Source organism: Patella vulgata, chromosome 9 (genome assembly GCF_932274485.2).
Source record: "Patella vulgata chromosome 9, xgPatVulg1.2, whole genome shotgun sequence".
Lineage (NCBI taxonomy): Eukaryota > Metazoa > Mollusca > Gastropoda > Patellidae > Patella > Patella vulgata.
Window position 1 is genome coordinate 2,485,734 of NC_065887.2, and position 13,558 is coordinate 2,499,291.

At 36.4% G+C, this 13,558-nt stretch overlaps 1 protein-coding gene across 1 annotated transcript in view; it reads left to right on the plus strand.

Annotated features, from left to right (window-relative positions):
- Positions 1–13,558, plus strand: part of LOC126832493 (polypeptide N-acetylgalactosaminyltransferase 1) — an 84,640-nt gene that overhangs the window by 21,453 nt on the left and 49,629 nt on the right. Inside the window, exon 2 of the mRNA XM_056103359.1 lies at positions 3,088–3,935. Coding sequence (XP_055959334.1) covers positions 3,259–3,935 — 677 coding nt within the window. The 5' untranslated portion in view covers positions 3,088–3,258. The remainder of the gene's footprint in view (positions 1–3,087; positions 3,936–13,558) is intronic.

Consider the following 13,558-nt stretch of genomic DNA (forward strand, 5'->3'; position numbering starts at 1 on the left):
GTAGTATAAACTGTTACTGATGTAGTATGTAAGAGCTCAATCTGTCAATTGCAGGTCTTTCTTTTGGCTTCAAATGTTATATAAATTATTAATTAGACATTAATTAACTTATCCAGACCATAATCAACTCTCGATGCCATCTGATGGGTCTGATTTTCATTAGATTTGAACTATTATTTAGACATTTAGTGGTACTGACATGACAAGAACATAATCAACTGGATTACTTAGATATGGAGTTGATTAGACAATGTCCGCCATTTTTTTTAAATGTTAAAATCCTCGTAATATAAAACAAACAGTGCCTACAAAAAGATTTATAATTTGTAGGTAAATCTGTAGGGGTTGGGATAGCCTATAGTGGTCTTAAGAGTCACGCTTAGATCTCTAGCTGGCAGATCTCTAGCTTGTGAAGACAAGTAAAACGAAATTTTGAACTATAAAAAACAAAACAAAATAGGATCTGTGTTTTAATCAGATTTAAAATACAGATGTGACGTCATCCTTTGATGCTGGATTACCATTATTTCAAATAATCATACGGGCAATGTGTGCCAAGTGTAACTAGTTAAAATATTGAACCTGAGTGACGTACATGTATTTCATTGCAAAGCATGTGAAAGTGTCTGTATTTTAAGTTGTTTAATGGCCTCGATCTTAAGACATTGCGTAATATTTTGTAAAAACACTCGGGCCTCATGGCCCTCTTGTTGTTACAATATATTACTTGATGTCTTGCTCTTGACCATTAAGCAATACTGAACCTACATCTATCTGCGTAAAACTTGTACAGAAACAATGAAGGAAGCTTGAATTAACGTGCCTTGTTCAAATTTGATTTGTGTTTAATTCTCAACCGTTAGAATCTTGGATATCTATGTGCTATGAAGGAAATTTTGCCCGGACAGCGGCACTATGGCCTACTCTTATATCAAATTCCAACTCTCAAGGGATCTTTTACGTGTACATATGTACACGTAAAAGATCCCTTGGCAGTTGTACACGTAAAAGATCCCTTGGCAGTTGTACACATAAAAGATCCCTTGGCAGTTGGAATTCGATATAAGAGTAGGCCATAGTGCCACTGCCCGGGCAAAATTTCCCTCATAGGACATTGTATGGTGTATGCCCGTCTTTATTAATCCAGTTCGGTGCAGAACAGTAGGATGTTACACCCCCCCCCCCCCCACATTTCATTTCATTTCTTTTTCATTTCTGTTTTCTATGTCTTTTATGAAAAATTTGCAATTGAAACTACGAGTAAAATGTGTTTTTTTACGTTGGATTAAGACGTAAACCAGGTTTAATGAAGTAAATCAGTGTAATACGATTGTGTGAAATGACGCGTAAACGGTCGGATAAATTCGTTCAACTGTTTGATTTGATTTACATGCCTGGATGATCAAAGATATATTAGTATTAGTTCAGACTAGGTCTTCAGATCTTTTTTTACAATTTCTATTTTTGAAGGCGCTCTAAATCAAAAACTTGGTCGGCCTTTTATATCTTTTTCCAGGTATCTCAGTACAGTCATATTAAAATAACTATAGACTACTGTCAATTGATGGGGGGTTGGATGGCCGCGCGCGCTGTATCATACAGCCTGTCATTGAGTCACACTCAACTGGCGTGGTTTCGAATCCCTGGCTGTACGTGACAAGGAGTAGGGTCGCCTGTCCAACCTCGTGGGGTTTCTCCGGGTCCCCAGGTTTCCTCCCACTGCTAAAGACCCCTACGCGCAAGCGAATTATTGAAATAAAATTAAACCATATGTTAGTCCCGAAATGACCTAGTTTGTGTCGAGTGGAGGTTAAAACCCATTTTTTTCTCTCTCTCTCTCTCTCTCTCTCTCACTGTAATTGATGTAAAAACTGATTTGTTGTTGATTTCATTGGATTTTTTTAAGGCTTTATTTGATTGTGAGTTATATGATGATATGCATATTCCTGAAGCAATGACCCGAGAAATCCCTGTCTGGCCATTACTGGATTGGCTTCTGATACTTGAGCTTTTGCGGGAGTGTGTCTATTCTTCCCATTCAATCAAATCTATCCCAAGTACATCAATGTGACAGCCCTTCATTTAATCTGGGGTCTTCCCTAAAACTTTGGACAGTGATTTAAGGTATAAAAAACGGCGAAATTATTGTTCGTCTCCAAACAATATTGTTTACATTGTAACTGTTGATAGTCTCGTTTGTCATGCAATTAGTTTTTCTGCAATATTCTGCTATGCACTGGTTAATTGTGCATAATAAAATCGTGAGTCATGACGTAACATTGTGTAAACATATTTGGTCCAATTTGGAGTTCTGTTTTAAGTGTAATGCTTTTGTAGCGCAGTTAGCTACATGTACATGTATTGGTTGTTAATCAGACCATTGACCAGTCATAATTTGGAACAGAAATTTGCTTTGGTTAAAGCTGTGTTTAGTGGGATTAACTCTAATCAAACGAAACACTACGAGGTGTATGGATGATCTTGTGGTTTTGTTGTTCCACTGTTGACACATGTCAGCTAACAAATTAGTAAACAAGCCAACTTAATTATGTTTCTTTTGAGACACAATTTTATACATACAAAGCCCTGTCCCGTCACTTGTCAAAATAACAGATCATCCCAAATTTAATGCTTTATTTTCTGAAATCAAAGAGTTTTTAAATCCTTTCATAAATGTTTATTATATAATAATGCTCCAATGTTCAGATATATTTTTTATATTTTAGATTAATTTCCCTAGTCTACAATACTTGACATTTTATTATAATCACAGCTTTATTTCAAGAATTTGCTTGAATGTAGGGGTCTTCAGCAGTAGGGGAGGAAACCAGAAGACCCAGAGAAAACACTAAGTTTGGACAGACGACCCTATTCCTTGTTACATACAACCGGGACTTGAAACCCTGCCAGTTGACTCAATGACAGACTTTACGATCGAACACTCATGCATTAACCATTCAGCCACCCGACCCCCCTCACATGAACCCAGACACAATCAAATTGACTATGTTTTATTCATAGAGATATCTTGGGCTAAGATTATTCTGTAACATTTTTTAATTGAAATTCCCTTTTTTTTTCTTCCAGATTTTAAATAGAAGATGAAGATGACAAATAGAGACGGGTAAATATCGCACAGGAGGAGAAAAATATTAAGTCATTTATGAAATCGCTCAAGTCTACTTCTATGATTCTATGAAAATATTTGTGTCTGGATAATAATTATAGGCTACATGTAGTCTCTATCGATCAAGTTTGATGCCTAATCAATTCATACCATGGAGTTACAGCGTTTTACGGACGTTACGCAAACGAAGATATTTTCTTGCGTTGTTCAGCGTTTTTGTGGTCATGATCCAGTTACTTGATGTTGCGCCCCCTAGTGGAGAAAACTTTTACTTAACGCCAAACGGCAAAACTCAACGAGATTCGAAAGCAGCTTATTTGTATACATTCCCGTCCTGGTTGGATAATAAAGATTCAGCCAATCACCACAGTCGACACATTCAGGGATTTTACCGAGGAATTCTGGGAAAATTTGAATCTTACCTACCAGATAAAATGGAGTCTGTGAAAATAAATTTGAAACATAAAACAAATAAATTGTGCACAATGAATAATTGTATGGAGCATCATCAACTTTCAACCAATCACAAAACAGAAATAGATTTAAACGTAGCCAGTCAGATTGGTTCTGATAATTCTGTGTCTGAGGTAACTCCGCCTTCTGTGTATATTCCGTCACAGTTTTCACTAGTTCAAGATGGCGCCGCGGGCGGTGCTAGTTTCTACGAACGTTATTATCAGAATCACGCGAAATCCAAGACAGAGTTGAAACTGCTAGAGAATCATGGATTTTTACAGTTCTCGTACAATGTTACGGCCAGTGATCTCATCCCTATCAACAGACGTGTTGAAGATTCACGACCACACAGGTATGATTATTTTACGTTTTTATAGTCTCTGATCGCTATTCCAGTTTTTCGAACAATATTTAACTTTGCAGAGCTTATAATCCATTATATTTAAACATACATTATGCAAGAGCTAAATCTGCCAGTTGCAGGTCTTTCTTTAGGCCTGAAATGTTATCTAAACTAGACATTAATTAACTTATCCAGACCATAATCAACTCTCGATTTTAAGTACATGTAGATTAGAACAGTTTGGCCATTTAATGATTTAATTTAATTTAAAAATAGAGAAGCGAGGCAAAGACTCAAATGACCAGTACGTTCGTGGTGGAGTGTCATGTACATGTAGGCATGGCTGTTAGCAAAAGGGATATGTTAGGGTTGGGGTTAGGTATGGCTGTGGAACAGGGATATGCTAGGGTTGGAGTTTGGTATAGCTGTGAGAAAAAGGGATATGTTAGGGTTAGGGTTGGTTATAGTAGTCAACTTATGTTAAAGTTAGATATGGCTGTGGCTGTTAGAAAAAATAATGAAATCGGGAGACAGATTCTGAAATCATTCAAGAAAAAAATCTTTAGTGTTGTCCCATATTTTTATTTAATTAAAATAATTAATCATAAAAATGAAGTGCCTTTAAGCAAATAAAATAATTCTTTCTTTCTTTTTAGAAGTTCTACTTCAAATAAAATAATTCTTGATTTCTTTTTAGAAAAGCTACTTCAAATAAAAATTGTCTCAATCTGAAAACGGCAACATCTTGGTTCGGGTATTGACTGTCAATCAGTGGTGTGTGTTTATTCATGACTTATCAAAAATATCCCCACGATTCCATTCTTTATAGACGTATTATATTTTAAAAGCTGTTGAGGACTGTGTTGTCGTCTGAAGAAAGCGTTCTGTCAATCTTTCGTCATCGTAATACGCTCCAAGTCATTAGAAATTGATTTTCATTCTCGCACAAAGTAGCGAATTATATTTTGAGGAGATTTATTCTTGTCTTTTCGAACAGATGTCGGCTGTTCTGATAAAAATTGAAAAATTGATAATGCCATCAGAATTTCTTTGTCTGCAGCGTTATAAAGGAATAAAAAAAGAGGGAGATTATTTGAATACACGATCGGGTAATTGTATCGACCAATCGAATTGTGTAACACTTGTGTTTATTTAGGTGCTGTGTCTGTGGAATAATTATGCGATGAATAAAATTAATATTGATCAATACGAGTCAATTTCTTTCGCAATAGTTTTTTTTTTTTCATTGTTCCAGAATTGTCATGATAAGGCCGACAAGTTGTTGTGACGTTTTCATCCTTAGTTTTTATGGTCTTCTTGTATTTCAAGAATTTGTGACGTTACTAGCGATGTTTAGTTAATTTAATGATTTTCAGAAATTATTCCTTCAATAAAGCAACTGTTTTATTATTCAACTTTTAAATTCCTGTCTTGGATTTGAAAAAAGTTCATTGTAATTGTTGGAACTTTGTAACTACAAAAATTGTAAAATGGGGTTTAACGTCCTACTTTTATGCTCCAACTGGGTTAATAAAGACGGGCATACGCCATACAGTGTTCTATGAGGGACATTTTGCCCGGACAGCAGCATTTCAGCCTTCTCTTTATCAAATTTAAACTGCGAATTGTTTTTTTATGCTCAATAAAACTGAATCACTTTTAGAGACTGATATTTTTTTTTAGAGATCCAACTTCCAATATTACATGTATATTTTGCAAAGGATACAAATTCCTTCAGGTGATGATCAGCTGCTTTAACTCTGACTGCGTCTGCCAAGTGTTCTTTTATACTGAACAGACAGATATTCCTTTAAACATACATTATGCAAGAGCTAAATATGCCTATTACAGGTCTTTCTTTAGGCCTGAAATGTTATATAAACTATTAATTAGACATTTATTAACATGACAAGACCATAATCAACTCTTAATGCCATCTGATGGCTCCGATTTTAAGTAAATTAGAACGGTTTGGCCATTTAATGATTTAATTGAATTTAAAAATAGAGAAACGAGGCTAAGACTCAATTGACCAGTACGGTGGTTACAATCAATGCACACATCTTGTCAAATCTACAGCCACTGATAACTTCATTCAAAATAAAGTAATCTAAGTGAAATTTTCCATATATTCATTTTGCTTTATCGGATTTTGAAATATTATAGCGAGAAAAGCCTGCTCTTTATCTAAATCTTCTATAAAATAGTTAAACTTCTTGATATTATATTTTGCAAGAGTTTACCAATCTCTCAAATGATTATATCCGAGGCTGTAACGGTGGCCCTGAAAAAAAATTATAAAGAATAAATTTAGTACAGTATTGATTGATTTAGATCTGTGCCTTTTATCCCTTTCACTATTGAAAGCGACTTATGATTCATACGATTCATAGCCCCCCAACTCCTCACATCAAATATTACTATAGTCCTACTTGAATCATAAAGAAACAACGACGCAACACGGTTTACGCCACACATTATAACATAGTATCAATACCGTCCAATGAAATCGACAGTAATCTTGTAAAGATTAATACGCGTCAGTGATTGGTATTATATTAATCGTGCATCATGCGTTACTTGTATTGACGATGTGTACGGTATAAAAGGGTATTAAAGGTGTTTAGTTCATTCTTTCACAGTATTTTTTTATTGATTTTTATGACTCAAAGTAATTTATATTGTTGTAGATAGGAATATGATGGTATGTGTTTGAATGTGGTTGTGGTGTATATACATGTGTTGTACTGGACACAGCGGGAGAGGGGATATATACATGTGTTGTACTGGACACAGCAGGGAGGGGGAGGGGGGATATATACATGTGTTGTACTGGACACAGCGGGAAGGGGGAGGGGGGATATATACATGTGTTGTACTGGATACAGCGGGAAGGGGGAGGGGAGGGGGGATATATACATGTATATACATGTGTTGTACTGGACACAGCAGGGAGGGGGAGGGGGGATATATACATGTGTTGTACTGGACACAGCGGGAAGGGGGAGGGGGGATATATACATGTGTTGTACTGGATACAGCGAGAAGGGGGAGGGGGATATATACATGTATATACATGTGTTGTACTGGACACAGCGGGAAGGGGGAGGGGAGGGGGGATATATACATGTATATACATGTGTTGTACTGGACACAGCAGGGAGGGGGAGGGGGGATATATACATGTGTTGTACTGGACACAGCGGGAAGGGGGAGGGGGGATATATACATGTGTTGTACTGGATACAGCGGGAAGGGGGAGGGGAGGGGGGATATATACATGTATATACATGTGTTGTACTGGACACAGCGGGAAGGGGGAGGGGGGATATATACATGTGTTGTACTGGACACAGCGGGAAGGGGTAGGGGGGATATATACATGTGTTGTACTGGATACAGCGGGAAGGGGGAGGGGGATATATACATGTATATACATGTGTTGTACTGGACACAGCGGGAAGGGGGAGGGGAGGGGGGATATATATACATGTACATGTGTTGTACTGGATACAGAGGGAAGGGGGATATATACATGTATATACATGTGTTTTACAGGGGGGAGGGGGAGGGGGAATTATTACACTAATATTACATGTAAATGAGTTGTTATATTTCGTTTACAACTACATATACATATTACTCATGTATAAACACAGGAGCGGCAAAACAATTACACAAAGTTAAAAAGTTATAAATTTATAATAATCTGTTATAATTATGTACCTGATACATGTGTACATGTACATAGTAAGGGGGTGGGGGGGGAAGGGTAATAACACTTGTTATATTGTAAATTAAAATAAACTCCTATAAATATGTAATTGATACTCATATTGCTCACTCTGATTTCCATGTCTTTTCTGCCAGCTTTTCTGTTAATTTTGAACCAGGAATCGTTTCCATACACTAAATCATCACCTTGTTCTACTTGCCCTTGTGGCAATGCTCGTCATCAAAACATTAGAGCTTCTTCGATTTGAGAAAGATCGACATGAAAAATAAAACTTTAAGGAGCTAAATCGTTAAGAGAGAGAGAAATGGGGTTTAACGTCCACTCGACACAAACTAGGTCATTTCGGGACTAACATATGGTTTAATTTTATTTCAATAATTCGCTTGCGCGTAGGGGTCTTTAGCAGTGGGAGGAAACCGGAGGACCCGGAGAAAACCCACGAGGTTGGACAGGCGACCCTACTCCTTGCCACGTACAACCGGGGATTCGAAACCACGCCAGTTGACTCAATGACAGACTTTATGGTACAGCGCGCGCACGCTAACCATTCAGCCATCCAACCCCCAGCTAAATCGTTAATATTTGGAACCTAGAAATTGACACAAGTGAGTCGCAACACATATAATAATGTAATATGAATGCATATAAACTGATTTACATTCAATCGTTTCCGTTTTTACTCTAATTACTTATCAAACGAATGGCAAACCTCTTTCAAAATGGCTAGTTGGTCAAGAAAGTTCCTTCTGATTTTTCCAGCAAAGTTTCCCAGGCCCGGCAAGGCACAGTGTCTAGCCATTTGGGTGATATGAAAAACTCCTGGCTTGTATATTCAATCGTTAGCTGACTCTGACTTGGTTTTATTTTTAGCAGAGGATGTCGAAGGTTGTGAAATGTTTGAGTTCGATTCACCATATCTCTGAACGTATTTAAAGGTTTTGTGGTTTGATATTCCTTTTATTTTATTTTGTAAGGGATTTCTCACTCCCTGAAATGAAAATTAGATAATTTAATTAATTGATGTTGATTTTGATTTCTCAAATTATGAGCAATTCTTAAACATGTGAGTATAATCAAAAAAATTTTAATCTTTCCTCAAGCCTACAAAAAACCAATGAATTGTTATTAACAAAACTGCATCACAACATTCCTATCCTTTTGTTTGTGATGTGAATTCATTTGAATCATTATTTGACATTTCAAATTCATCATTGAGTTATGCGATTATGCGTCATGCAATTAAGAGATACTCCAGTTTCTAATTAGTCTAAGATAAATGCATTTATTCGATGTCACTGTCGTTCAAATTCAGATAAATTTGAAGATTTTCCTTAATAGAATATTAACCGTGGAAATAAATTATTAATGAAAGAGAATTAATTATCTTTTATCTGGTAGCAATGATGGAGAGAGGTAGATTTTTTTCCACTTGATTACAGTGAAATTGAAATTTATGGGTTTTTTAGGAAGCCAATTCAGAACATGAATTTGCGTGAAATTTAACGATAATATAATAAATGTTTGGCTGCCTATAAACAATGTTGAAACAGATGATTGTGAATCATGCCGATATCCCGTCAGTTTTTTGTATCGGCTAATTTTTAGAATGATCTATTTTTTTTTGTTATCTCTGTTTTCTGTGAATTAGCTCTGGTCTCTCACAATATGAACTTGATGTCAGAATAGGAATTTATTATTTCTAATGAATTTATATCATGTATTATGGGTGGGGTGGGGTGGGGGGTGATGGTTAGCACATGCGTGTTGTATCATAAGGTCTGTGATTGAGTCAACTGGTGTGGTTTCGATTCCCCAGTTGTACTTGACAAGGAGTAGGGTTCTCAGGATTCCTCCAACTGTTAAAGACCCCTATGCGCGCAAGCGAATTATTGAAATAAAATTCAACCATATGTTAGTCTCAAAATGACCTAGTTTGTGTCAAGTAGACGTTAAACCCTCTCTCTCTCTCTGTTTGGAATGACCGGGTTATGAAGGACTGTAACAGTACAATCTACCTGTACATGTACCTGTTGAACCAAGGTCATTAATCGTGATTATTGATAATTTCTCTTCACTTAATAATGATATATTTTAAACACGATAACACAATCTGATTCAACTTCTATTGATTATGTTTTTTTGTTAATGAACAGTTAAATCAACAAGTACTTGTAAATTATTTAATATTAATACATGAATATTTTATTATTTATTTGATCAACTCACCTGCAGAAAAACACCTGAATTAATCATAAAAAACAAAGGAAAGGAGTTTAATGTATCAATTTTAACTGTTGTTGCTAAGGAGAAGAATTTCTGCCTTCTCTGCATCAAATTCCAACTGTCAAGGATATAGGTGGACCTCAGTTCTTCGTATCATCTGAAAGATATTCCTTTATTGCACACACTGTTATCTGTGCATTGTGTACCGATAATTAGGGTCATTTAGGGATTACAAGATGATGCAGTTTACTGCCAAGCACACCTGGAAATAATGTCCAGTACAAATACACTGGTATCCCAGATACTCTGGTATCCCAAATACTCGTCAACACATTAAACTACTTCTCTGTATAAACTTCAATAATGTGTCAGAAACAACAACAACAAACAATAACCAACAAATAACAACCAACAACAACAATAACAACAATAAACAGCAACTAACAACAACAAACAACAACAATAACAACAAACAACAATAACCAACAAACAACAATAAACAACAGCAACTAACAACTCATGGTGCTCATACCACATTAAGATACGGTAATGATTATTGCCAGGCCTACTGCCAAGCTAGTTTCAACTTATTTTACTCTTAACTATCTGTGTTAAGAAATACCTTCATTCAATCTTGCGAGTTCATTAATTGAGATTTTTACAATTTTCCATTTGGTTAGTTTTTTCGATGGAATGACTTGAGGCAAGTGGACGCTTAGAATTTCTTCCAGTTGACCGAGCAGCAGCCGGTAATTAATGAATCAAATGGTGGCAGGCAGACGGTAATGGCAGATGTCTCGCTGATGATCTTTCAAGTTCCTGCTCATTAATCCAGGTTTAGGATAAAAAAAAGATGGCTACTCCCTATCACTCATTTCAGAGAGAAGAGAGAGAAAAAGAGAGATCCACTCAGGGCTAACCAGGTGATTTGGAACTGATGGTATATGTTTTCAATAAATCAATTGCATGCGGTAGTTTTTAGCAGTGGGAGGAAGCTGGAGAAAATCGAGGTTAAAATTATGTCACATATAAACACTGAATCAAAAGGTTTTACTGATCTACTCGTGCGAGCATTAGACCATTCAGGCATGTGAAAACTTGAGCCAAACCTATTAGTGTGCTTTAGACCACAAAGTTTGAGATTGAATCAATTATTTGGGGGTTAACCCTTCACTAAAAAAGATCTCTTTGCACAAGTGAATTATTGAAAAAAAGGTATATTGTGTGTTAGATCAGAGTGGATGCTAAACTCCATTTGTCCTCTATCTCTCTCTCTCAATAAGGGGGTTGGAACTCCGATTGGTTAGCATGTGCGCGATTGGTGCGCATGTGCATGCTGTATCATAAGGTCTGTCATTGAGTCAACTGGCGTGGTTTCGATTCCCCGGTTGTACATGGCAAGGATCAGGATCGCCTGTCCATCCTCGTGAGTGTCCCCCGGATTCCTCCCACTGCTAAAGACCCCTACGCGCAAGCAAATTATTGACATAAAATTATACCATATGTTAGCCCTGAAATGACCTGGTTTTTGTGTCCAGTGGACCTTAACACCCCTCTCTCTCTCTCTCTCTCTCTCTCTCTCGGGGCTTCCTGTTTAGTGAATCACCGCGACTCTCGATACTAAGAAAAATTATGTTGTAATTTTGTAGTATACCCTACTCCCTTTAACTACGATTCCCATATGCTCCAGTGCTGTTATTTCCGCTTAATTTAATTCTAGCACAATTTGTTCATTATAATAAAAAATCTCTCTCTCTCTCTCTCTCTCAATAAGAAGTTGAGACTAAAAATAGACAACTGATTGATTCATCAACTTAGCCCAAAAATTAAAAAATGAAACATTAATAGACCAATCGAAACCTCAAGTTAAAAGCTGATTCTCTGTTTACTTGTTTTGAAACTAAATCAGAAAATAAATTCTCTCATCATTAAGAAGCAGGGCAGATAGATTTGTATCTGAATCAAACATGGCATTAAGAACGGCCTACAGCTATTTAGATAAGGCGTTCTCTTCCCTGGGTTTCTTTTGGGATCCGTCTGCTCGAGGCCCTTCACTGAAACACGATAATTGTAACCTTGATAGAAAAATCATTCTTTCCTCTGTTTAGCTGTGGCAGTTTTATCTAATAATCATGGTTTAATTTTATCGAATAAACTTAAAACTAAAACACCCCAAGTCAACAAAGACTTCAGTTGATTTAATGAGTCATAGTAAAAGAGACTGGATGATTAGGGACTATAGATTGGATTAACATGTAATGAGAGATATAATTAGAGACGAGTGGGTTTGTATAGTAAAAGAGACTGGATCATTAGGGACTATAGATTGGATTAACATGTAACGAGATATATAATTAGAGACAATTGGGTTTGTATAGTAAAAGAGACTGGATCATTAGGGACTATAGATTGGATTAACATGTAACGAGATATATAATTAGAGACAATTGGGTTTGTATAGTAAAAGAGACTGGATCATCAGAGACTATAGATTGGATTAATATATAATGAGAGATATGATTAAGGACATGGGTTGGTATTGATGTTATTATTAATTACATCAGGTCAAGGAGAAACACCAGTTATTTCTACTGAAACTAAATTAATGACACAATGCCATCACCCGAGACAATTACAAAAGACAAGTGACGCTTGGTTGAACTTTTTAGCTTTCACATAATACACAACACAGGTCCTTTGGAACGAAATTAATATTCGAAGGGGTTCCAGGCAATGACATAAGGAACAAACAGCAGCAAATAAGTGGAGGGACTGATCAAAGTACCCCCACTCCGATCCCCCCCATTTCCCCCCCTTCACTTATAAAGATTGTATGCGCAAGCAGATTATTGAAATGTTAGTCCCTAAATGATGTAGTTTGAGTTTAGTCTCTCTCTCTCTCTCCCCCCTCTCGACTCTCTGTTGATTTTGTAACATGATATCTCCATGGAGATTTATATCACATGATTTTATTGGTTCTGAACATCAAGTGATTCTGATTCCTCTTGAGCTTGTCACTAATTCATTTTAAATGATGATTATTTAATTAGGTAATTTACGTAAAATAACTCCCTTGTTGATACGAACAATTCATCTGGGTCCATTCCAACCTTAATAACATGTTATTTAGGCCTTACAAAAAAATTACATTCAATTTATTTTTTTGAGTATTTTTTTGGGGGGCAGTATTCGATGATTAGAAAGCCATTTCCCTTGTTGGTTCACGTCAATATCTTGTCTTCTATCAAGTTTAATTTATTTTACAATTTGACAAAGTTACTACATTGTGCTTCCAGTTTGATTGATTTGCTATCAAACATAATTTTGATTCTTCATGGAAGTTGAACTTAGTTAGTTTCTGTTCAAATCTCCTATCATCATTTGGGGGATTTTGATTCCCTTATTGTGAAAGTTGCAGAATCTCTAAAACGAATTTTGGTTTGATCTTAAATGGTTCAATCCCATTCTGTATTTATATAGATAGAGAGAGAGAGAGAGAGAGAGAGAGAGAGAGAGAGAGATGTGGTTTAACATCCACTGGACACAAATTATTTCAATAATCCACTTGTGTGAAGGGGTCTTAAGAAGTGTGAGGAAACCAGAGGACCCGGAAAAAATCCATGAGGTTGGACAGGCGACCCTACTCCTTGTCACGTACTCGCGGGGAATCGAA